The sequence below is a fragment of the Zonotrichia albicollis genome, chromosome 2, assembly GCF_047830755.1.
Source record: "Zonotrichia albicollis isolate bZonAlb1 chromosome 2, bZonAlb1.hap1, whole genome shotgun sequence".
NCBI lineage: Eukaryota > Metazoa > Chordata > Aves > Passeriformes > Passerellidae > Zonotrichia > Zonotrichia albicollis.
In genome coordinates this window covers 4,679,224-4,705,777 of record NC_133820.1, presented here as the reverse complement: position 1 = coordinate 4,705,777, position 26,554 = coordinate 4,679,224, and the positions used below count along the sequence as shown (strand labels likewise).

Sequence of the window (26,554 nt, the reverse complement as noted above, 5' to 3'; positions counted from 1 at the left end):
AAGCCTGTGATACTATTGTAGTTTTCTGGATTGTGTTTACTTCTTCTGGAGAGGAATGTTGATAAATGGAGGAACTTCCAGATTTCAGGAAACATCCAATCCACTGACCTCTCTCACAAGAACATCACATAGCTTTTAGGAATTTAATTTCTGTTGATTATCTTCTTAAGTCTGATTTTCATCCTTTCCTTGCTGTCTCAACAGCCAGCAACCCCAACACGCACAATAGCAGCGACCCCCATTCAGCCACTTCCACAGAGCCAGTCAACACCAAAGCGAATTGACACTCCCAGCTTGGAGGAGCCCAGTGACCTTGAGGAGCTTGAGCAGTTTGCCAAGACTTTCAAACAAAGACGGATCAAACTTGGATTCACTCAGGTGAGACTGCGTGCCTTAGTGCCTGCCAGTGTGGAACCTGAGGTCTCATCTTTCAAGTCTGGGGGGAGACTACAATTCCATCATTTCCTAGGAGAACCTGCTTAAATAGGGTTATGCTCTGGCCTTTATGTGGGGGATTTCTAAGAAATAACAGAAAAAGCCATACATCCATCTTACTTCCCTGTTGGTTTTAAAGCATAGCCATTTTCCCAGCAGGGGAAAACGTGCATTTACCAGCTCCAGATGTCATTGCATGTGCACTATTCATTCCATGGGATGTGACATGAATGGGACAAAGCACTTTAAAGCTGCCTTCAGAAGTACAAAGTTCCAAAAATCATACAGTACAATTAACTGCTCTGTGTGTTTAAAAAGTGTATCACATCTGTGCAGTTGCTTTGGATGTCAAAGGGTTTTTATCTCTCGAGCGTATTTTCCTATTAAACATCAATGATTTCTGTATTTAATGCTTTTGCTAAGGTTCCTAAACAAAACCTGAAAGGACTGTCACCTTTGAAGTTTTCTCCTTACAAGGGTGAACTGGAGTTGTGGTTTGTTTTGGTTTGTTTAAAAGCTCAGAAATACCCATAGAGCAGAAGAAAAATAATCTTGAACGTAGTGAAGGTGGTTGAATGAAGGCCACAATTAAAAGTACAAAGTGTATTTATATGTTTCATTATTCTGTTGAAAGGAACTTGGTTCCAAGAGTCCTTTCTTATTAATATCAAAATTATTTTTTCTCCCTGCAAAATTAAAACATCTCCCCAGGTAAACAATTAGTTTTGGCAGGAGTCCATGGTTAAACATAAGCATGATTTTGCTAGAAGAAAGAGCATGCAAATATCAAAGTATTTAAAAGTCCGAGCTCAGAGCAGTCAGTCCAACATATGTGATGGAACAGAATAAGGAAATCTACGCTAGCTGAAAGTATGTGCTGAATTCAGATTTATTTTTCTGGCAAAGTCCTAAATTGAAAAATCAAAGTTGATAATGAGAGTTCCTGGCAGCATCTTAATTATAAGTCAAGAACAGACTGTTCTTAGTCAAATGAAGTGCATTTTGCTGGCATGTGTGTCTCCTTCCCTCCCTTCTTTCCACTAGAGGGAGGCACAGAAATACAAGTGATGGACACACACAAAAGCTCGAATAGAGCAGCACAGAATAGGGTAAAATACAATAGCTTCCCTATAGCCTGACAGAGGAGGTTCGTGTAGATCTCTCATTATTATGTTTAATCTGCCCTGCTGTGAGATGATTATAAAAGCTCAACTAGACTTTTTAAGCTATGTGTTAACCTTTCTTTATTGACCTGGTTATGAATTTTCATGGTGAAGAAAAATGAACACAACTGCTCAAGCTTACATTTTAGTATTTGCTTTTCAGATTAAAAAAGGGGAATCTTGAGAATGTGATAAAATTGCATTCGGTCATTCCTATCCTGCTCTGAGTTTGTATGTGTGTAATTAGGCTGTTCTAATAACTTTAACCTAATTGCATAATTGGATGATAATTAGAGACCCTGATTACTTTGGTTTCCTATAGTTGGATAAATAGACTGCCTTTCAGAGGATAAAAGAAATTTATTTCCAGCAGTACTGTAAGCTTTTTCAGACTCACCCCACCCCTGCCTTTCAAAAATAATTGTAAGATTTAGTTTGCATTGCAAACTAATCACTTACTACATTCTGTCGTGTGAACAATAAAACAGGTTTTGAATTTCAGCAGTTCTGCTTCTTCTCCCACCCTGAAATGTGGGTGATGCATTTAAATCCCTTTGTTTGTTTTCCTTAAAAATACCTCCATGTTTGACACACAGGGACACAATGAGCAAACTGCACCTTAGCATCATTGCAGGCCTGGGACTAATTGCTCAGTACAGGTTCAAGAGACATGAGTGAACATTTTAGAAAATGTTATTTTTATTCTGTGAAAGGTATTGCCTCTGCTAGACCATCTGAGCTTCTTAACAGACCAGTACACACAACAATGATGCACCTTATAATCAGTTGCAGTGCATTACCAGAGCTTCAGTCAGCCTACAGAGTAGATCAGATGTGTATAAAGTGCCTTTATACTCTGTTCCATCCTATCTGTGGGCCATCCCGATATATAAAATTCTCATCCCAATATGTAAATTCCTTTGACTGCAGCTGAAATGCTGCCACCTTTTGGCATTGACAAAGAAATGGTTAACTATTCATTTTAAATCAGAAGGCAAATGTTTGTAAGAACAACATAAGTCCAGAATTAAATTTAGTTGGGCGACTGGAGCAAATTTCATAACTCTTTCCTGCCAAGACATAAATCAACTTATCTCTAAAATGGTTTACATAGCCAGGTTTTCTTCTTCATAAACCTAGAAGAGCATCCACGCTACTCCTCTTGGAATGATTTATGAGTTTTAAAATGCACAGAATCCTGGCATATGAGTAGAGGCATAAATGTGAGTTCCCACGTGTTTCCTCTGATTGAAGGGCACACAAACCAATTGTTCTGGTCCTTTTCTAGGAAGGAAATTGTTTTCTTTGCTCAACCTGCACAATTTACTAAGCTTCCCAAAGGTTGTTTTCTTCCTGGCTTGTGTGTGGCCACTCTGCATGCTGTCAGTGTACTCATACCCAGCTGTGGTTGTGGAGCTGACCTCAGAGAAAAGCGAGCTTTATGCCCAGTCCAACTAACCCATTTGCAATTAAACTCCACTAACTGTGCTCCAGCTTTTCAGCCTCTTCTTCCACACTTCTCATACCTCGTTTTGTGCTTAAAAAAGTAAAAATCTAAATAAAGCTGCTTTAGAAGTAGTATACTTGAAATATAAGTGCTTTTTTTTCCCCCAAAGGGCAAGATCTTCCAGCTTTAAAGCAAAGCATGAAAATACTATGGTGTTTTTAATGGCCACAATCAGGAATGGATTGATTTCTTTTTTTTAAACACCACTTTTCAAGTGTATACTTACACAGCTATATAATATATACATAAATATTAGGATAAGCAGAATGTCTGCTAGCAGAATAGCTAGCTAAAACTGAGTTTAGAAAGCAATAACAGATGTAAAGAGATGATAATCTGCCTGTAAATCTCCTGGATAGCTTTCTGGCAGATGGGTAATGATAGTCAAGACTGCAGTTAATCATTACTTGAAATGGTTCAACTTCTTGTCTGCTTTGAAATTTGTATCTATTGGGGATAAATTTGGTTTGAACCTCAGAAGATACTTGCAGTTCAGATAAAAATATTTCTGCATCTATTTAAATGTGATGTATGTTTGCAGACATCTTGTCCTGAGTATTTTCTACAAATTTGGGAAAGTAAATTCATCGCATTTCTGCTTATTTGAACTTCCAGTGTGAAATATGCAGAAAAACTTAAATCTGCTCCCAAAGAGAGCTTGGCCTTTACTTATTTCAAGAAATTACAAGTTAGCATTTAGTGGAATGTGCTGCTCAGTGATAATGCTAAGAAGACAAAGCATCAGGGATTTCCTGGAAAGAGTTGCAAGGTTAAACTGACTGAGGTTTGACATTTCTTTATGATTATTGCTTTAGCATGAATCTTGGTAGCGCTGAGAAAGCCTCTGTGAAACTGCAATCCCACACAGCAGTGGTGTCACTAAGAGAACACCAGAATGTGACAGGATTCCTTGCTTTGGAAGTGCCTATGTCAGTGAATCCCTTTTTTCTCTTTCTTTGTCCAGGGTGATGTTGGGCTCGCTATGGGCAAACTCTATGGAAATGACTTCAGCCAAACTACCATCTCTCGCTTTGAAGCCTTGAACCTCAGCTTTAAGAACATGTGCAAGTTAAAGCCACTTCTGGAAAAGTGGCTCAATGATGCAGGTGAATGAGTCTGTGTATTTCTTCACCAGCCTACCAAAATCAGTAGGATCCTGAAAAGCTGCTTCGTTTGTGCCCTTATGGTTTTATGAAGCTACCAGCCTTTGTAGCTGCCCGTGGGACAAATGAGGGTGTAGAAATAAGGGTCCATAGTTCTCTTTCCATGTGCCTGTATGCATCCACAATAGTTCCAGTATGAACTTTCAGAAGTGTGTTCTCTAGACAGCTGAACCTTTGCATGGGATGAGGTACAATACGTGTCATGGTTTTCCTCCTTCATGTATGTTAATGCATATAACTTCTAATCCTCTTCTAGCTTTCTTTTTCAGATGTGTAGTAGAAAGAGGGTTGCATGATTTGTTGTTTCAGTAGGCAGAGCTTATTGCATCCATCTCCTTCCATATCCCTGTGTGCACTCCTTTTATCTCTCTCCAGTGGTTCAGATAAATAATATTTTTCCCTGTAGGAAGAGATTTTGTGGGCTAGGTTTTGCTTTTTCCCTCCCATATTAGCTTTTTTTTCTGGGATACAAGTTATTCACTATGCCAATGTTGGTAGTCTTTTTTTTTTTTTTTATTTCCCACCAGGAAAAAGAGCTTGTATGGTGGTGCTAGGTGTTAGGAGAGAAAGTACTTGAGAGTGCTGTCAGCCAGATTTTTCTTCCAAGTATGCAATTATGCATAGCATAAAACTGATGGATATGTTAAGCAGATGGCAGGGATGGTGTGTGCCTTCCTATTTTTACCAAAATGGAGAGAGCTTTATGCTGGCACCTACAACATTCTCTGAAATTTCGAAAGTAATTTCATGCAGCATTGAAAATCGGTCCTGAATTGAGAAAAGGAAATTTCATTCTGTTGTGCTGACAGCAGTTATCATTAGGTGTTGTAGGTCTGTGATAGAAAACATAAATACCTCCACACTGAGAGCTCAACTCCACAGGACAGTGATCCCCAAACCTTCCAGCAACATTGGAGGAGTCCAGTGCTGCAAGGAGTGTCATAGGGGTTATTTCTCCTGCTGTCCTGAGGAAATTATTGTACTTGTCTCTCTGAAGTTGAGTGAACAGTGTCATGGTTCTTCACTTCCTGCAAGCCATTGTCTTTGGCTCTGACTCAGTTCCATGAAAATCTTTGGAAGAAAGATTCAGGTGACTTTAGAGGCCACTGTTTTACTTTCAGGTAAAAGTAGGCAGGAGAGGCATACTGATGGTTCCAGAATTTATTGCCATGGAACTCAGCTGGTTCTCTGTGAAATTTTCTGTCTGAGGAAGAGTTTCCACATATTTGTAGGTGCCATTACTATTTTTAAAAAAATCTAGAAAATACTTGCCCATTTGAGTCTATCAGAATAATCATGGGCATTGTGAACTTTGACACCTGCTTATCACCCACAAGCCCCAGTGCAATGAAGGAACTCCAGCCATAATGAATAATTTTGTTTAAATTCCCTGCTGAAACTTGCCATTTGGTTAGATTGCTCTCCCTGCTGCAAAGTGGGGTTAAATGTTCTCTCTTTGCTCCTCTGTGAAGCCAGAAAGACAGGATTAGAGGTTAAGAGCCCTGGTGAAGTTAAGAAGGGGGAGCTGCTTGCTGTGTGGAGTGGTTGGTAGCCCTGAGCGTCTGCTAAGATGTCCAGAGAGAAGAGACTGAACACTGTGGAGCTGGTTATGAACTTCTCTTCCTCGAGTGTTTTGTAGAGTGGCTAAAAGAAATTTCAGGCTCCTCAGACTTTTTTCATAACTGCCTGTGACTTTCAGCTATGGCCCATGGATATCAAGTACTCCTTTTTCCTTTAAACTGGGGCTTGCAGTGAGTCAGTGGGGAGTAGAATGAGATATGGGAAACAAACTCTGTATAGGTACTGTAAAAGGGATGCTGTGGTAGCATACAGGAGCAGAGGGCATCCTCTGGGCATATTTGTAGGTTTTTAGTTTCAGGTATATGTTGTAATTTGTAAATACAATGATTAATGCATGTGATCTTCATAAACCTCTGTGAAGAGGTTCTTCACCACAGGTGAAGAACACTTGCATTAGACTGCACTGCATTCAGATGAAATCTCCTGATTTGTATTACTTTCTTCTTTTTCAGAAAACCTCTCATCTGATTCAACTCTCTCCAGCCCAAGTGCCCTGAATTCTCCAGGGCAAGGGATCGAAGGCTTGAACCGTAGGAGGAAGAAACGCACCAGCATAGAGACCAACATACGTGTGGCCTTAGAGAAGAGTTTCCTGGAGGTCAGTGCTCCTGCTGCTCTGCTCAGCCTAGGAGAAAATGGAGAAACTTCATTTAACAATTTTATGTGTTAGAGTGAACCCGTTACTGTTCTGTTTAGGAAAGTGCTAGTATTAAACAAGGGGAATACAAAAGCCATGCCAAGAAACGTGCATGAAAATCTGTTTCACTTTAGAAACAAACACAAACCCCCCTCAGAAAAACTCACTGGTTCTTGCACTTCACTGACTTTGTGATTTTGCATTCCACTATACTCAGACTTAGGTTTAAACAGTACCCATCATGAGGATGGATAAATGAGGCAATAATCTAAACACACATAATTTGAGGTTTTTAGATGGAGGGCAGAAGCATCTACTGTGGTTTGTCTCTACAGTACCACTGACCAGATTCTGGATCTAAATCACTAATTCAGATTTCTGCCTACTGGAGAAGAAGCTATGATGCAAAACTTCAGGAGGTAATTTCAGAGCTTTTCAAATGCCATTTTCTTTTGTCAGAACCAAAAGCCTACCTCGGATGAGATCGCCATGATAGCTGACCAGCTAAACATGGAGAAGGAGGTGATCCGCGTTTGGTTCTGTAACCGGCGCCAGAAGGAGAAAAGGATCAACCCACCCAGCAGTGGTGGAACCAGCAGCTCGCCCATCAAAGCAATTTTCCCTTGTCCAACCTCACTGGTAAGAGTCAAGAGCTGTGTTGACAAAGATCACTGGTGGAGGTAGTTCTGCTGTGCTCACTGTGGAAGCTACACGTGCTGCCCATTCTTTGTACGGCAGACTTTTCTCACATATTTATGTTTTACTGACATTTTGAGTATTCCACCTGGATACTGTCTCAGAGGGATAATGCTTACAAATCAGGCACCAGTCAGCCCTTCAGTGAGGGTGTTTTATTTAGTCAGCTCATGAACAAATATTCTGACTACCAAATTTGCATTTGGGGTTGTTGCTTTGAACTTACTTCAGATAATGCCTCCAGTTTATATCCGGACTTTCCTTCTTCTACCCAACTTTTAAAAAATAAAATAATAGTAATTTTTTTACTATTTTACTATTGCTTATTAGCTCTCCCCACCACCTCTTATTTTAGCAGCTCTGGTCAGTAAATGAGCAGCAGTAAAATGTGTCATGCAGTGGAACAGGTTGCCCAGAGAGGCTGTGGAGTCTCCCTCACTAGGGTTACTCAAGAACCATCTGGATTCAATTCTGTGCCATGTGTTGTGGGACTGACCCTGCAGGGAGATTGGACCCAAGGACCCACTGTGGTCCCTTTCAGACTTACTCATCCTTTGATTCTGTATCATTTGGAGACTTAGGTTACACAAATCCAATGATACCGTTGTTGTTATTTCTAGTCAGAAATTATTTATATAAAAGAAAGGCATGGAACAGAAGAACAGTTTAGCTAATACTCATGTAATTAATTTCCCACACTTGTATTTACCTCAGGTAAACACAAACTTCATGAAAATAAGAGTAACAAAACACATGCATCAAGGTTCCTTCAGCACCTTTGCTACCAATGTCCATGGAGGTCTGTTTTCATAAATAGAAACAGTAGCTATTAGATTTCATAGTAGCTATGCTAATAGGAATGTGGTGGAATTTATGTAGCCTGTAGCTGTCCTTTTGTAGTATTTATTCCACCCTCATCACTGTAGTAGCTAATATCTTCCAGTACTTCATTAAACCATTAATTTTGGTGACGTGTTATTCTCTCCCCTCATCCTTGTCTCAGGGTGTGTGCATGCAACCTTTTGTTTCAGGGGAAGGGCTGTGTTAAGTGTACCTAGTCCTTTTTATTGTTATTTTGGTTTGGGATTTTTTTTTGCCCAGTTACATAGCAAGGTTGCATGCCTTGCTACCAAAGCAGAATATAGTGAGATTTATGATAGTATGTTTTAGGAACTGTGCAAGTTCCCTCAGACTGCAACTTAAAGGAGCTTTCCTAGGGAAATTTTCCTGTTGCTATAATCTGCCATTGTATATGAGAAATTGAGGTGTTAACCACAGTCTCCCTTTCATCAGTGAAGTTTTATTAGTGTTTTCACTCATTCTAAGCCTCTCTTAATACTGTGCTGCTACTCAAATGGATGTTCCAGCCCTGCTGCCACCAGCCTTCACTGACTGTGTGCTTTGTTGATTCCTTGTGTCAGCTCTGGAGATTGTGTCCATAGGATGCTTGGGCTTACTTTAGTAGTTTGACTGCAAATTAGCCATGTGAGGAGCAATGATGAATTTTCAGTGTGGGTAGATAACCAGTGTGACTTGCAGCCTGGCTGCACGAGGGCAAGGGCTCTGCAGCAGGATTGGAGGGGAAGGCTCCTTTTGGGGGCAGCCCCCTCTTGCATTGGCTGGAGTCACTCACTGGAACCACGGGGTGAGCTGTATTAATTCCAGGTCATTCTCTGCCCTGAAATAGGGATGGTGACCTTGGCCTTAACTGCTTGCTGGACAGATGACAGATGTGGTGGCTGGGCTGCATTAGTGGGAGGTGTACTGTGCATCCAGCTCCTCTTAATTTCATACACTTTTTGTTTGAGATGGGCAGAAAGCTTTCAGATTTGTCCCAGTTGCCCCAGTCTTGTTTAAAATGCGTGAAGCATTTGATTCCCTCTAAGAGGCAGGAGAGATATTTCTCTGATAATAGACTTAAGGTAAGAGAGTGGAAAGGAGGAATGTTTAGCCTATATCCTTGGCTGTGTTCTCTTGGGCAATTCTAAAGGATTCATTTCTCTCATTGATGTATAACAGCCTTCAAATATTACTGCTGGACACCATTTCTTGTCCATAAAAAGTCCTTTCCTTATATTTCATTTTTCCTTATAAGCTGCTTTCTCCAACCTTAAATCTTTGGTGTTTGTCTGTAATGTCTTCAGTTTATTGTAGCTTTCTTGTAATAAGCCATCCACAATTGAAAAGTCCATTTGTATGTTTTAAAATTCAGAGATCCTTCCTCTGGCACAAGGAAGCTTATCAAAGTAAAGTTTATAGTTTGGTTGAATAAAAGTGAAATGTTTTTGTGCTGCTCTATATAAACACACTACTCTAAATACCTTTGTTAATGCTGGGGCATTTACATAATTTTGTCAGAGAAAGATTTGGAGCTGAAAAGATGTTAAAACAAGAAAAAAAAGTAGAAATAATATATTTTGTAACTCCTTCTTAAGAGTGTCTCTATTAAAACAAGGTGCTATCTTTGTGGGGTGGCAGAGAGGGCCAACTTGCAGTCTTGAGACAATATGGATAGGGGTGTATCTGCTTTCAAGTATTGAGTTATTAGGAATAAACATACTGCTTGTAATTAGAGAAGATGCTATGTTTGTTTCATTGAGTGATAAAGTAACCAAATTACAAAAAAAAATTTAGTTTATATGCAGTGTTTTTGCTGATAACTTCCTCAGCTGAGGATGGAAAGAAAGAAATCAAGGTCTAGTGTGTAACACTGTCTTTGAGCAGCTGAGCAGTTTTATTCGTTTTTGACCTCCAGGTGGCAACCACGCCAAGCCTTGTGACTAGCAGTGCAGCTACAACCCTGACTGTCAACCCCGTGCTCCCTCTGGCCAGTCCTGCTGTCACCAGTCTGTCAGTCACAGGTAAGGGCTGATCTCTGCTGCCACCCCTATCAACCCCTGCCGTTTGTCCCTTTTGAATTCTTAAAAGAGTCATTCACTATTGGTCACTGCTATCCCAGGACATTCCTGTCATCCTTCCTTGTTGCTGCACTAAGAAGCTTCAGTTTTTGTGACCACTGAGTTGACTTTTCCAGGAATAAAATCACAGTTGGCGCTGAAACAAAATATACAAATGAAACAAAATATTTCATTGCTGACTTCTGGAGCTCCTCAGCCCCCCGCATTGGGAAGTGTAATTTCATTTTTTCATTTGAACTCTTGGTACTACAGAAATGTGTGCTTGTGCCCCTTCCAGCTGGACATGCAGTTGAGATCAGGTGGGCAGGGGTTTCTCTTGTCTGGTGTCCCTGTTTTGTACTGATCTGACCAGAGCCATTCTTGCAGGCACAACAGAAACCACCTCCAACAACACGGCAACAGTGATTTCAACAGCACCTCCGGCTTCTTCAGCAGTGACATCGCCCGCCCCGAGCCCTTCCCCTTCTGCCTCAGCCTCCACTTCCGAGGCCTCCAGTGCCAGTGAGACCAGCACAACACAGACAACCTCCACCCCCTTGTCCTCCCCTCTCGGGACCAGCCAGGTGATGGTAACGGCATCAGGGTTGCAAACGGCGGCAGCGGCCGCCTTACAAGGAGCTGCACAGTTGCCTGCAAATGCAAGTCTTGCTGCCATGGCTGCTGCAGCAGGGCTAAACCCAGGCTTGATGGCATCCTCGCAGTTTGCAGCTGGGTAAGGATCCATTTTGCACACCCTTTTAGGTGATAGAAGAGTGAAGGAAAATTCTTGGGATAAATTGCTTTTTTGTATCGCTGTCATTTATCTCAGATTCTGACGGTTTATTCATAGATGGGAATGGACCATTCCCATCACAGTACACAAATACTGTGCTCATTTTAAAGGTGAAAAGGCTGTGTTGCAGTGATGTTGTTTGATAAATCATTCATCCCACTGCAGAGCTTGACTTAAAAACTGCAACTTGCCACTGAACCATAGAATCTGTTCTATTAATTGTAAAATGGAGAGATAGCCTAGACCCACTTCACACCTCTCTGTTCATTTCTCCATCGTGAGCAAGAAGTTCTTAAAAATGGAAAATGATGTATTGTTGAAGTTACAGTTTTAGAAATGTTGCTCAGACAGATGTTTAATTCTTCTTGAATTACATATTTCTTATCTGCATTTGGGAGAGGATGGTAGTTCTCTAACAATTAACAGTTTTCCCCAAATACTTTACAAGAATATTTTGCACCAACAATCAGTGCAAGTAATGTATTTACAGTGCTTGTACTTTGGGCATGTCATGAACCCCTCATGGAGTTAAAAGTAAAATAATCCAAAAATAGCCCTTGATCTCTGGTCTTTCCTCCCACCTTGCACTTCCCCCCTTTTTAAAAATATGATGGTGTACTTTTGAACAATGACAACCTTTTCTTAAAAATAACATTCTTTCTTTTTCCCACTTCTTCCATGATCTTGCTGCAGAGGTGCCTTACTCAGTCTCAATCCAGGGACATTAGGTGGTGCTCTCAGCCCGGCCCTGATGAGCAACAGTACACTGGCAACTATTCAAGGTCAGTAGTGTTCCTTTTAATGCATCTCCATCACACAACTTCAGTTTATGCACTCTTATTTTGTCTACCAGAGAGCACTGACTCCTCAGCACTGGGCATAAATTCTGTAGGAGTAAAGGCTTTACAAAATTAAATGTGCAAATACATTTTGTGGGTCACAGAGATAAGAGCAGGTACAACTTCAGATAGGGAATCAGAGCTGTGTATGATTTAAAGGAGGCATTTAAGATACTGAATTCAATCTGGAATTTATTTTGTTGTGCTTGCCTCATTGGCCTGTGTCTTTAGCAGGTTAGAGATTTGCTTTTTATAGCTCTTCTGTAGTCTGCTTGAGCAGACTTGCACCATTCTGAGGTCTCTGGGAAGGGCAATTCTGAGCAAATCTTGATCCTGAATTCTTGTCTTCATATGTATTAGAAAAGAACCTGCAACAAACATCCTTCCTCCTGAAATCCTTACGTAGAACTTGAAATACGTAAATCCACATTCAGAAGAGGATATATTTATTTGTTTTGGAAGTAGCACAAAGGCAAAAGTTACCACTGGCTTCAGCAAGAGTTGTTCATAGTTTGCCACCTGTAAAAACTGGATGGTACAAGTGTCTAAAGAGCTAGGTAAAACTTGTGTGTTCAAATATCCTCTAAACTAGCTGAACAAATCTCGTTTCTAGGTTGCAAGAAAGAACCATTTCATAAAGTGTCACAGATAAATTTAGGAGATCATAATCTAAGGCAGACTGAATGCTGTAGACCCATGAGAGTAAGTTGTAACAGTGGTTGGTTATATGTCAACATTTAAAATGTTACACTCAAGGTTACATGACCTTCTCCATCTTGTGATAGCTGTCATTTCACATGAACCCTCATCTCAGCCCTTCCCAGTGCAAGTTGGCTGGGTGCACAGACTCTCTGTGGCAGAAAACATAGACCAGTATTGTACTAAAAGAGCTGAGGAAAGGCACAGTGGAATTAGTTTAGCAGCAAATGAAAGATGCATTTTAGTATCTGCAAGATCTCCAACAAGCGATTTAGAGAGCACACGCATCAGAGAAAGGCAAATGCAGAGACCCCTTGCTTTTAGGCTCATTTTGCATTGTTGCTTACTGTTAACGTTATCTCCTCCCTGCTCAACTTTCCCTGTTTTTAGCTCTTGCATCCGGTGGCTCTCTTCCAATAACATCACTGGATGCAACTGGAAACTTGGTGTTTGCCAATGCTGGAGGTACCCCTAACATCGTCACTGCCCCTCTGTTCCTGAACCCTCAGAACCTTTCTCTGCTCACCAGCAACCCAGTTAGCTTGGTCTCTGCAGCTGCAGCCTCCGCAGGGGCCTCTGGACCAGTCGCCAGCCTTCACGCCACCTCCACCTCAGCCGAGTCCATCCAGAACTCTCTCCTCACAGTGGCCTCTGCCAGCGGGGCCACGTCCACCACCACTACTGCCTCCAAGGCACAGTGAGCCGGGCTGGGCTCTGCTCCAGCAGCCTGGGTCACTGTGCGCTGGGATCGGCTGCCAGCCCGGTCGATGGACTGAAAATGCCGTGGGCATCCTCTCACCGTGTTGCTGGGGACAAGAGAGAGAGAGAGAAAGAGAGAGAGAGAGAGAAGGAAAAATATTTAAAAAAAACAAAACAAAACAAAAAAAAAAAACCAAAAAAAAGGAGAAAAAAAAAAACAAAAGCAAAACAGGAAGGATTTAAAGCTGGGACAGACATTTGCCTAATTTTATAATAAACACTGTCTTTTCAGGATCGCTTCATGGATCGGAGAACTTTCTAACCAAAAATGTAAAAAAAAAAAAAAAACACAAAAAAACTAAAAACCGCAAAAACACAAAAAAAGTGAAAGGACTACTTATCATTTCCAGCAGTCACAATGACAAGTTAAGGTGGGTTATCAGTTCAAACATAGGAAGGGGATTTCTTGGTTTTTTTGGTCTAAATATCTTTCTTTTTTAATTATCATTTTATCGGTCTGTTGTACAGGCCATTATGTCATACAAGGTGTTTATAATCGTATCAATCATGTTGGGGGTTCCTTTCTTAACTGGTACAATTTAGGCAGGCCTGTATTACTGGTGTATCTCTATTATTATTATTATGATTATTATTATTATTATTTTTATATATATAGTTTGGACGCGTTTGTCTTTTGCTCCTGGATTATTTTCAGCGAGCTCCCACACCATGGGGGGAGGGTGGGGGGGTGGAGAGGAAGAATGGAGCACAAATAGACTTTCTATCCTAATCTTCTGGAAATGTTCTGAACAGTTTCCTCATCCTTGAATTTGTCTAATGCCTACTTGTAGGGATCAGAAGAATTTATATTCATCATTTGTGCAGGAAGCTCAGTGCAGCAGCAGAGATCATTGTGTGCAAACTTCCAGGCTGGTCTCTGCTTGGTAAGCAGAGGTAGGAATTTACTCCAAACTGCCGTTCTTCTCCTCTCAAATATTTAGACCAAACAGCCAAATTCTGCTCTTAGCCTTGTGTGCTTGGTTCCTTTTACTCCAGAGAGCAGGATGTGACCTCCCGAGTGTGGATTGTGTGACAATACTGATGGCTCTTCTGTTCCATAGATTTCATTTTGCTGTGCAAAAGCACACACAAATATTTAAAAACCATCATGACCCAGGCTAATTGGCAGCATGTAAAGCAGCATCTAGAGTCCTAGACACCCTCTAGGTGAGTTGGTACCAGATTTCAGAAGGTCACATTCTCCCCATTCATAGCAATATTCCTTTTCTGATGCTTCCAACACTATTTAGAAGAGCTTCCTAGTAAAACAAAAAGTGCTTCTGCTTGCAGAAGACAGGAGCCAGGACTATGGGAACAGAAGGTGCCATTGTTAATGCCAACACAACAGAGCCACTCTGGGGCCTTGCACACCCCAGGCTGATCTCGTGTGGGCTCTGAGCTGCAGGGTGAGCGTGGGTGTCGGCGCCTCTGGCCAGGCCTGGCACTGCAACTCACTCTTTAAGGGTGATTCTGATCTGTGGAGCAAAGGATATTTTTGTGGATGAGGAAAGGAGTAATGAACTGTACAGAAGTTAGATCCGTATATTCTTAAATATACAATCCAGTGTCTGAACCAAAAAAGAAAAAAAGATTTTTAAAGAGAGAAGACTGGATCGCTGCAATGCAGTTCACGTTAAACTTTCCATTCCTGATGGATTTAAAGGTTTCTGCCATGTGTACAAAACTAAATTACTTTTAGCTAGTAAGGGTATTAGAAGAGTCCCTTTCCCACCCACCCCCTTTTCTTTTGTCACCAGAGTGTCCTAAACTAATGAGCTGATGCAGCTATGTTCGTTTTGTTGATGATTCAGGGGGATCCTGGAGTTTCTCATCCAAGATCCGGAAGGCAGCAACTTTAAACTCCACACATGGTCTGGTCTGTGGCCTGAGCATGTGGGAGTTGTGTTTGCACTCAAGTGGCAGAACCCCTTATCTCTCCCCCCACCACCATGGTTTTGCTCTGTTCATCTCTAACTCTCCACCTTCCTGTTTTACTGATATTTAAACCAATTACCCCTAAAACTTCAGAACTAGTGAACTGCAAGCAGGGAAACTAACAAATGTCCGTCCACCGTTTCTTATGTGTTTTTGATTTTTTTATGTTTTATTTTTTTAAAACTAAGCTTGAACCAAAGTCAATTTCTAGCAAGCTGCTGTACTAATGGACTAGTTTGTGTAAGTGCAGTTCAGATGCAGAGAGGCGATAGATGCTACTGACAATTTCTTTTTCATTTGTCTTTTGTTTTTATTAATTTTATATAAAAGTTGCTGCTTGTTTTTAATCTTTTTTTTTTTGGTTGGTAATTTGTGTTATCCTTGGGGCAGACTCTTAACTTGATTTTAATTTGTTTTCTTTTATTTGATGTGTAAATAGAATGGCAATGTCAGAGGATTGTTATCCAAGAGGTCCCACCTTTATCCCCCCAGTATGGATGAATCTCTGTATTTTTGATACGTCTCTACATCTTCAGGCTGTGCAGGAGACTTTTAGGGCTATGAATAATACTGCAAAAATGGCAATGGCCCACAGCAAAAGCTTCAGAGCAGCGACAGGTACAGCTGGGTGAGCTTCAGGGAGGTAGGGAAAAAGTAGAAGAGAAGATGCTGGTACCCACTGTGCTGGTCTGGAGGCCACAGCATGGTCTGTAGTTTCTACCAAAGGAATGCAAGTCCTTGGACTTGCTTTGGGTGAAGTAAGAGGACGGGGAAAACCACAGCTGTGGCGTTTGTTCCTGACTCTGAAAGTCCCTGCTTACTTTCACGCCTGTGCAAAAGTACAATTTATCAGGAAGCTTCTTTTGTTGGGGGGAGACCACCGGGCTCGTCTTGGATGGATTCCCTCCTCCCAAGGGTTTTGTGGTGGGTGGGGGGCGTGGTCCTTGCAGATATCTAGGAAACACAAAGAAAGGTGGGCCTTAAATCAGTGGAAAATCCTCTCTCCACAGTTCCAGGAGACTGTGCCATTAGCTGTCTGAATGAGTTTTCATGTCCCATTCTTGCTGGTTTGTGGTTGGGAGAGGGTCTTGTTGAGTACATATCTGGAACACTAATGCAGCTTGGATGGTTTATTTATTATAAAAATCTGCTTTTTTTCCTGACTACCTTTGCATTGGTCACATGGCTTTGGTGTGAGCACCTTATACCCCTTTCTTTACCCTCCTCTTCTCTACCCCATCACCCTATCTGGGGCCCAGATTCCAGGGAATTTCTTAGCGATTTTTTTTTCTGAGAGAAACTGGAAACTCAGAGTAGCCACATATCCAAAAAAAGCTTGGTTTTGTTTGCAGAAACTGACATAATACCCGAACAGCACATATCCCATGGCATCCATTGCCAGTGTGCTCTGATTCATTGTCCCCTAAAACATCCCTGTGACTGACTGGCTGTTGTTCCTGCAGCCTACCTTTCATCCCTATCAGTGTTTTTCCTCATGGATGCTGGCTACCTCCAGTGTTTAGGTGAAAGACAGAAATCAGACTGGCAGTGGGTGTACATCTGCCAAGTTAGAGTGCATGTGCTCCTTCAGAGAATGAAAAGAATATGAGATCATGTACCAGAATTTAGCAGAAGTTTCTTTTTCTAAATCATCATCGTGCTGGCAGCAGAAATTGATGCATCTGAAAAGAAACAATAACAATTGTGTACAGACCCAGTAAATATCACAGGAAGTTTGGTGGTGTGTTGGAAAGGGATAATAGCATCTCTTTTTCAGACTTCCATGTCTCTGTATTTAAAGGTGAGAGGGTTGCTTTTCATAGTTGCAAGCATGTCACAGTACCCAGGCAAGAAAAGATACGGTGAAAGCTCTGCCTGCAGACAGGGATAGTTCAAAAAGCAAGAGATTTCCAGGAAAACAAACACAGATATGCCCAGAAGGTCAGAAACAATTTAGAGAATGGCTTCAGGAGTTGGTCTTGTAGCTCGATGCTGACATTTTTTTCTGATCTTAAGAAAAATGTGTTTTGCTTTAGCACACTTTGGCTTTAGCACACTTGGTCACCTTAGAACCCACTCTCCACAGTCACCGTGGAAGGATTCACAAACAGCCCAAAGAAAGTACACACAGCCAGGTGTGGCTGCTTCCACTTGTTACATCTGCTTAGATTTCCTCCAGAGCATTTATTTTGTTTCTGAGTCACTGTACAACACCTGTTAGCTGAAGTATGTTTTTATCAATCACTGTGAGGTGGTGTGGATGTGACATCTCTTAGAACTGTGACCTAATGTTCAAATGCCATCTCTGTAAGCCTCACACATGGTGCTTTGGCACATTTCTGTAGCTGAGTTAGTGAAGGACACAGGAGAATTAATTCCTTAACTCTGTGCACATTCCTGCAAAGCAGCATTCCTTAAAACGGGAATTCCCTCTTTTTTTGTTGTTGTTGCAAATGGAGCAGCACAACTATTACAGCTGGAGCCATACCACAGATACTAAACCAAAGCAACATCTAATTTACCTTAAATATTAATTCATATTTTCTTAGATAAAGAAATATATAAAGATACAAAATTATCTAAAAGAGACAGGTAGCTTCTCATGGTCATTAGAGTGTTCTAGGAGGGATAAAATAATGCATGGTCCAAACTTTCAATGATACGTGGTTTTAAACTGGAAGTTTAAAATGTAGATGTTTATATTGCCACATTAACTTTACAAAGAGTCACTATTCCCTGTTTCTGTTCTACCTGAAATGGTTAAATGCTTTTTCTCCACACCCTGTACCCCAGCAGGGCCTGTGTGTCCCTGTTGGATGATGCCTAGGGTGGAGTATTACCAAAGGAATAAGCTGGCCTGCTGCTCCCCACTTCATTTATGGCTGTCAGTTCTCACACAGCCAACTAATCCCTTTCTATTTTTGCAACCAGGACAGCTGCCCTCTCCCTCCCAAAGTACTATAGCAATATAGAATTCAAGATACTTACCTTGCACAAGTTCTGCCCTTCTCATTCATTAAATCTCTTGTTGCTGCTTGTGAGTTTCTCTCTTCTTTCCAGAGGGGACTCCCCTAAAATACTTTAAAGATATTTGACAGGATATTTTTGTCAAAAAGCTGTTGGCTCACAATTCACAGTTTCTTAGGTTCATATCTTTGTCTCCACGTTGTGAGTGGTACCTGGTTCCCTCTGTGTCAAGGAATTTCAGTGCTTTTGGAACGATGAAAAGCAATTCCTCTATTTGCATATCTTCACACATGGACATAGTAATGCACAGAAAAAAACCCTTGATTTTTTTCAACTTATCTATCTGCATTTGATCTGTCTGCCACTTCTCCCAGGATACTTCAAGTGCGGACATGCTCTGAATTTTTACCCCTGTTGGGATGCTGTTACAAGGGCGTTAGGGAGATTGCACTGAAATGACAAGTAGTTTAACTGTGGGAGAAAAGACATCTTTTACTCACATGGACAAATAAGGTCAGCATGTAGAACGTATCAGGTACTTATTTTCTGACCAAATTCCTTAACATGAAGCAGCTACTGAGCTTTGTCTTGGGGCAGCTTTTGGGTCCATCAGTGATGCCCTGCTAAGAACCGTCCATAACTGGAATAATCTGGGCCCCCTTTCTCCCTCCTTGTCTCCCTCCCTCTGCCTCTTTCCCTCCTTGCTCCTTCCCCTTCTTCCCTCAGCGAAAGGTAGCACCATACAGCTCTGAGAACAATACTTGTGGGTAGCAGCTGGCTTCTGGCACCTTCATAAAATACCTCAGCATAGCTTAGCATTGTCGCAGAACTGGTTTTAAACTGAAAAAATCAGAAGAGAAAAGCAAACTTTATAAATAGTGGAGATAATTCTAGCTGTAGAGTTTAGTTGAACTGATGGTTTATTATGATTGATAAACATGATTATGCTGTATGTATTTGAGATCCTGTTTATAGGTTACAACTTTATAGGGTCGGGTGGGGGTGGGTGGATGTTGAGGGCAGAGAAGGGGGTTTGACTGTGTTAGAAGGAAAATGTTTGCTCATAAATTTTTTTCCTTGTATCTGTCTTGCCAAAGGAAACATTTTGTCGCTCCTGGGTTTGGGATTGTTGTTTGGTTGGTTTATCTGTGGTCTAATCTGCAGCACAGCACGTGGTGGCATGCAGGTTACTGATGGGGTTGCTGTTCAGGGTCCTTTCGAGTATGCGCACACTTCCCTCCCTCTCAGCCTTTCCTTGTCCCTCGCTGGGATCTGAAGAGGAGGCAGCAAATATCGGGGAGGCTCGAGGGAGAGATGGCTGTACTGGGCTGGGATCGACCTCGGGGCTGGAAATCCATTTTGGTTGAGTTGAGTTGCTCCAGAGCTGAACTGGGTCCGCTGTGTTTAACTCCAGGGAGGGACAAGAATGGTTGTCGCATCTTAATCTATCTGGGAGAGCAAAAGTGAAACAGGTTCCTTTTATCCCCCTTGTCTTGTTACTGAATGTAGGGCTTGTAGTGCTTGATAATAGGTGGAAAACTTTTTAAACACTTCCTTTTCTAATAGCAATGCTAATCCTGTCTAGACCAAAAACTATGAAAGAAAAAACCAAACTGAGAGAGGTGAAAGCTAACCTACTCCTAACACCTGGCTGGTCTGCCTGAAAGGGTTGAAATACTGTGAGAAGGTTGTGGGAGAGGAGCTTTGAGGCGTTGTTGGCGAGGGACCGGGTCGTTCTCCTGGCCGATGTCTCGGTGTTGCGGTGGCAGTAGCAGAAGAGCGAGTGGTTCTTGCCTTGGGAGGGTGTTGCAGCCAGCTCCGTGCGGGCTCCAAGGCTCCCTGCCCGTTTCCCCCGGGGTGCTGGAGCGGGGGAGGAGGGCAGGGTGTGCGTGGGTGGGTGTGTGTGCGAGTGCGAGTGAGCGCCGGCTGCGCGCGGGAGCGAGAGCTGCGTTTCTAAAGGAGCTCCACTCCGCTGGGGAGGGAGAATTCCCAGTGGCCTCGTAGGGAACCAAAGGCACTGATAAGTTGTCAGCTCTGCTGTTCTCAGAGCGGGTAAGAGGAGAAGCTGGGTGGGGTTTTTTTGAGCTTTGGGTCAGTGTCCCTTCCTCTAAGGACCTCATCTCTTGCGGGTACTCCCACCTTTTCTGCATGGAGTTGCATCGGCTCTGTGAAGACAAACGGTGTCTGGGGTTTGCCCAGTGCTGCAGGTCTTAGGCTGATGTTGGGATACAGTCAGGGAAAACTGTTTCTTTCCTTCAAATGTGGAAGCAGTGTAGTCCAAGGTCAGAGTCTGTTCAACGGCTTTTGCAGATGGTCTTTCTCTTAAGGGAGGGACCTTGAAGACTCCTTTCTTTGCTCCCCAAAGTAGCCTTGTACATGTTCATGTATCGTGCTATTGGGCTGAGCTGTTTTATCAGTGAACTTGGTGAGCTCTTGTGAAGAAAGGGAGGGAGGAAGGGGGAGAGCGGGTTGTCCAGCTACTCTTCCTCCGGACACCAATCGGGTTGCAGAACTTCACTGAAAGCTTTACTAATAGAATTGTTGTTCTGACATTATGTAAAAGTGGTATTAATATTGTGTGACTTTTCAAAGAGCTAGTTAGATTTATAGATAGGTAATAGGGATATTGAAGAAATGACTTCTCAAAGAAAAGAGCACTTGGAACAAAAGAAGTGGAAAACAAGGTGTGCTTTATGGAAAACAAATCTGAGGAAGGAAATGAAACAGCTTGTGGGAGGCGAGGGAAGATGATACCTTTGGCGTTCCTTAGTGCTGCTGAGGCTCAGCCCCAGAACTGGAACATACCCCCTCTGCCTTATTTCATCTCTCTACTAAACAGGACATTGTCAAGTAGCTCAGACCAAAACGCTGATCTGTCTTAAAACTGTGTCGGTCTGCTGGGGGATATTCTCCGGCAGAGCTTTACATAATACCGTAAGATACTTAATTTATCACGTTAGCTTCCCCTTCCCTCCCAAAATTGTCTTATCTGTTGTAGTCCCCACTTCAGGATTCACACTGCCTTTGGGGAATTCTGTGGCAGCAGCTACAGAAGCCCTTTTCCCTGAATGTCATAACTTCGTGTGCGTTCCAAGCCGGCACGTTGCGGTGCTATAAACCCCTGAGATTATTTAACAGTAGGAGTCCTAAGACCTTAGGGAATGGCATGCCAAGGGGCAACTCGTGGAGATCGCACAAGCCCCTTGAGAAACGATTGAGGAACAAGAGCACCCGTGACAGTGTCCTGAGAACAAGGCAGTTGAGACAAAACCTTTAGTTCTTCCCCCATTCACTCTCCATGTGTCGGCCTCTGTGACCCCGGTGCTCCCTGCACCCGAGCGAGTCTGAGGGGAAAACGCAAAGGGAAAGGCTTGGAGCTCCAGGCCGCTCCCGGCGAGTTCCCGGGGAGCCGGGCCGCGCCTCCCCGCAGCGCGGGGAAGGGAAGGGAAGGGAAGGCAGCGCTGCGGGGCAGGGCTGGAGCAGCTCCGGCCCCGAGTGCCCCCCAGTGCCCGGGCAGGAGCTCCTGCTGCGTCCCCGCCATGCCGTTGTTCCATTTCCTTCCTCTGTGGTAGTATCTAAGGCTAGGTGTGAGTAGGTGTGGGGTGTTTATCCGCCACAGGTACAGGAGCTGTCGTATACCTCATTTCTAACTCGTAACTGAGTAACTTGCTTTAACTTTCTCCAAACCCCACAGAGTTGCCAAGTCTGCCCTCCCTCCTTTGATTAACACTGAACTCTGGCCTATAGCGCCCCGTGACCTGCAACCTGGGGAGTGACCCCCGAACGCCTCTGAATGTCGCTGCTTAAAAGCTACTGCAAAGTGAGGGCAAATTGCAATCTTATCTTATTTCCTTTGGTTACAAGGGGTCCTCTTGATTAGTCTGTGAATATCCACCCCCTCCCCTCCACTCTCCGTGGAAAAGGGCCACCCATGCTGCCTTTTCCCACCCCAGAGCCACGCTGAGCTCCAGGGCCAGGAGGCACTCTCAGCCCAGTGCTGCAAACATGCTACTCACTTTTTACCATGACCAAAAAAACAAAAAAAAAAGGAAAAAAAATAGAAATCTCCAAATACTTAATTTTCTTCTTTATTATTTGACAATCCTGTATCCCTTCCCCACTCCCCAACCTGGCCAGAAGCTGCATCCTTAACCCGGTCCATCTTTATTTGAATGTAGTTCCCCTACCCCATGGGAAAGAGAAGCTTTGTCAGGTCACGGTGGCTGCTATAAGTCGGGAGGGGGCGGTTTCTTTGTTTTGTTTTGTTCTTTTAAAATTTCCAGCCAAAACCAAAGATTTCCTAATGATTGTATAAACTCAAAACAAACAAACAAACCAAAGACAAAGGGCGTCTTCAGCACCAAGCCCACCTGTGAGGCCGGCCTGGCCTGGGGCTCCAGAACGGCCCGGGCAGCATCTCCCGGCCCCAGGGAGAGATCTGGGGCACAGGCTGGGAAGGGAGGCCGCGGCTTCGCAGGTGGGTTGAGGAGCTGAAGACTTGGGTGCAGGATTGGCTGCTCTGCTGGGTGCTTTAACCCTCTGGGGGCTGGGTGATGTTGATTAATACACGCTGAGGTGCACTTCTGAGCTTCCCCCCCTTCACTGCTTGGAAGAGGCTGTCCTGTTGTGAGAAATCCCTGAAAGAAGAAGAAGCAGCTTTTCATTTCTCCTCTAGTTCCTTTTTTCTAGATTTCTTTTATTTTTGCAGCACCACTGTGCAACTATGCATTGTATTTCTCAACCTTTTATGCTAGGTAGATGCCTGTGACTTTTTAACTTTTGGGGGGGGATTGCAAATGGAGGAACTTTTTACATGGATCTTTTTAATCTCAGTTGATTGGGGGGTGTTTGGTTCTAGGGTCAGACAAGCTCTATCCCAAAGCAAAATCCAAATGTTAATATTATTAGCCTGATGCAGATACCAAAGATAATTTCTTTCCTGCAGAACCTTAGACTTGTGTATTAAGTACGATTACCCAGCACTTGCATTAGTCTAACCTCAGTAATTCCAAAGCTTAGATGTATATTTTGGTATATTTCTGGGATATTAAAAAATTGTCGTTTAAATTCTTGTTTGTTTCAGTGTAATGCTCTTAAAGTCATAGCATGGAGATAACTGAACTTGTCCTATTCCTAGTAGTTTGAAATAATAGTATTTTTGTATGTTTTGGGTGTGTCTATGTATGTATTAACATAACGGTTTTCACTGCCTAGGTGTTCATAAATAATAATAAAAGAAAAACCAATTACAAAGGGTTTTTAAACTGTACATAATATTCCGTGAGGAATTTCCACCAGACCGCCAATTTGGATTGCATTTTCACTGATGGCCGCTCCCAACTGGGATTCTTTCTTTCTTTTTAAAGAGACAGCATGTTCTTTTGTTTTCCCCACTGACCTGAGGTTCTTTCTCAGTGCAAAGGGGGTTTCACTGTTTTTAAGGGGTGGGCCAAAGAGGAAGTAGCTCAAATTTTGTTTTAAAAATGTATTTGCAGTGTTAGTTTGAAAACTACCCCTTTGTATGAAGAATTGGGAGTGGAAAACCAAGCCCTTTCTTCTAAATCTGATCATAATTTTCAAAATGAGGATTTGTGAATGTTTGTAGTGTCTGGGCAGTCCTTTTTTGCTTTGTTTTCTAAATAAGACAAGTTTTTGGTCCTAATGGTTTCACTGCTCTGTGCAACTGCCTGCTTACACTGGCTGGGAGGTTTTTTTTCCTTGGCCTTCCTCATACATTACATTTATACACTTGAGGTCAGCAGAACACTTGAAATCAAGGGCCATTGTGGGAGTACCCTACCCAAACGCAACCCAAGCTTTTCTGGAGACTGAAATGTGAGAGTCCCACACATTTCAAAACCTTGCTGATCACACTAAGGGTGAGGAGGAAGGCGAAATGCTGTCTCTTTAAAGATGTCCTTTATTATTATTATATTATTATTATTATTATTTTCCCAGTGGTTGCCTACAGATAGCTGTAGGCATTGAGAGATTGTGTAGATTACAGTAAATCAGAATGAAAAGGTAGATTTTGTGTAGATGCATTTGTCTGCTGTAATTTTTTATATATATTAAACTTACTGTAATTGTACAGTTCATTTCTGTTGTAAACATCATTAAACCATTTTCCAAGTGTTTTAACATGTATGCACTTGTTTGTAGTTTTTAAATGTGTCAAGGGAAGCTGATTGTCCTTCCCCTATGCATCAGACTGGGCCAGAAGATTGATCTGGTGCCCTTTGTCTTGTTACACTGGAGGAGAGCCTGGGTTCTATGCACTCTGCTTGAAGCTTTTGTTCTAATTCTGTATTTATCAGCTCCTCTCCCAAAAGCAGAAACAGCTTCAGTCGCTTCCTGAAGGCGAAGAGAGGACTCAGCCCCACAGGGAGTGGCCCCAAAACCAGCGTTGGATGCTTTTTGAAATCAAGGTATCCATTGATATATAAAGAGGATAAAGATGATTTTTTTTTTTTATCCCTCCACAAAGAATTTCATTCCTGTTGTATGAGGTTGGTATTTCACACTGCTAAAGCATGTGACTTTTACATCTTGCAGATACAGTTATGGTGATTTAAAAAGAGAAAGCTGTTTTCAGCACTCTTTGTTCTTGCATCGAGTGCTTTGCAGCATAACTTTACTGTAATTTTCAGCTCAGCTGTCTCAGTTATCACCCAGTTCTCTCAATTTTTCTTGTCACTGCAGAGAACAGTAAAGGATCTAGGAATTTTTTTTTTGCGAGAAGCATTCATTACCACGTCTCAGTTTACTTTTTTTTTTCTTTAATTTATTGCAAATATTCTTTAAAAGCTACAAGCACCTACTGCAGGTACAGTTTTACTGCTTAAAGAAGTAAAACTGCCTTGGAACTTGCATAGCACCCATTTCAGCAAGTTTTTCTGCTGCTAACCCACCCAGTCCCTGGAAAGAAGACATAACCTCATTTGGCCAGCACCCAGAACAGCAGCTCTTGTTCCCACAGCCTTCTTCTGTGAGGATTGGTGAGATGGCTTAGTCAGCTCCTGAGTCGAGGTGAAGCACCCCTGATGTTGCTGGGCTGGATTTGTCCTTGCTGAATTCCTCCAGCCTTCCCTGTGCAGTGAGGCACAGGCAAAACTGAGGCTGCAGCAGCAGGAGGTGAGTGTCCCTTTGATACCTGGCTTTGGGCACTTTCCCAACAGCCCATCCCAGCTTCTGGGATTGTGTAGGAGCTCTGGCTGGAATCCTGTCCTCCTCAGCTTCCCTGGGAGATGGTGCTGCTGGGTGCAGGCTGGTGCAGACAGGCTGAATACCTCAGGTAAGGAGCTCGTGCCACTCCCACTGCTGCTCCCTACACACACACGGGACTGTGGCACTGTTTTATTAATTCATCAAAAACACATGGCACTATTGAGCTGGTACCTCCTTGGAGTGATACCTGCACCTTTTAGAGGCAGCCTCATGAGAGACTGGGCTGGAAACTGCATTTATGTTGGCTTTTGTACAGTTTGTTGTCTGGAAGTGATAATAGGGGAACCCATCTCTTTGTTTTCTTTGTTTTTCTGCCTTCAGAGGAGTCTCTCACTCAGCTTACCTGGCTCATATTTATGGATGAGTGGCAGTGCTATTGCTTGATCTTTTTTTGGATATTGGTGCTCATTTTCTTCCTACTGGAAAGTTGGCTTTCAGCCTCTCTGCTTTACTATGGTAACATCATGTCACTCTTTATAATTAAAGAAATAAAGTTGCCCTCCACTGAAGCAGTTTTTTAAAGGCAAATTTAAAGCAAAAAGGATGAAATAGTCTTAAGATAAATACTACAGGAAGTAAATACAGTAAATCTTTGCAAATTATTTAAATGCACTAAAGCCATAATTCCATGTCTTAATACTCTGGAAGACAAGGAAGACTTATGGAAATAGCTATGATTGTTAGAAGGTGTGGTCTGGTCCCCACAACACAAACCTGACCAAAAAAAAATCAGCCTACTACCCCTATAATTGGAAACAACTTTACAGATATGTACATTCTAATAGCAGAAGCAGTTACATAATTCAGGAAGAGAGAGAGAAGGAAAGGCCAGGTCCAGGTTCTGTGCACCAACCCAAGGAGGTTCTTGCACACAGGAAACACACAGTGCTTGTGCTGGATGAAAAAGGCTTTCCCCCCTCTCCTCCCCAGAGCAGGTGGGCATCTCTCACTCTTGCCCATCCCCTCTGAGGCTCCCACCTAGCGAGGGGGCAAAGGCTGCATTTGGAGAGCATCATAGGTGTCCTTGGTTGCTGCACTGAGCCCCTGGAAAAGAGAAAACCAGAGAAACAGGTGTGGGATGAGTGTGAGTGCTTGCTTACTTCTTCCTGGCTGACTGGCAGGGGCTCACTCAGGAGCAGGAGTCTGATTTTTTTCCCCCTGCAGAGGTTTTTACTCCTGAGTGATTCTTTAGTCTTTGTGTGGTACAAATAGCTATTACTTACCTGAAAGCAAGGTACATCCTGAATCATGGTTAT

General features: G+C 42.6%; 2 protein-coding genes across 10 annotated transcripts in view; one reads left to right on the top strand and one right to left on the bottom strand.

The window, feature by feature from the left end:
* The window catches only part of POU2F1 (POU class 2 homeobox 1), a 112,491-nt gene extending 88,273 nt beyond the window's left edge, over nt 1-24,218 (top strand). For all 8 annotated transcript variants that reach the window (XM_026795804.2, XM_005490991.4, XM_014269847.3 and 5 more), the window contains 8 exons: nt 205-378; nt 4,070-4,211; nt 6,302-6,447; nt 6,946-7,125; nt 9,938-10,043; nt 10,467-10,812; nt 11,566-11,654; nt 12,801-24,218. In XM_026795804.2, the coding sequence (XP_026651605.1) occupies nt 205-378; nt 4,070-4,211; nt 6,302-6,447; nt 6,946-7,125; nt 9,938-10,043; nt 10,467-10,812; nt 11,566-11,654; nt 12,801-13,111 (1,494 nt within the window). In that variant the 3' untranslated portion in view covers nt 13,112-24,218. The remainder of the gene's footprint in view (nt 1-204; nt 379-4,069; nt 4,212-6,301; nt 6,448-6,945; nt 7,126-9,937; nt 10,044-10,466; nt 10,813-11,565; nt 11,655-12,800) is intronic.
* CD247 (CD247 molecule) overlaps nt 20,669-26,554 on the bottom strand; it is a 51,212-nt gene continuing 45,326 nt past the window's right edge. For both annotated transcript variants that reach the window (XM_074531977.1, XM_005490989.4), the window contains exon 8: nt 20,669-26,342. In XM_074531977.1, coding sequence (XP_074388078.1) covers nt 26,277-26,342 — 66 coding nt within the window. In that variant the 3' untranslated portion in view covers nt 20,669-26,276. The remainder of the gene's footprint in view (nt 26,343-26,554) is intronic.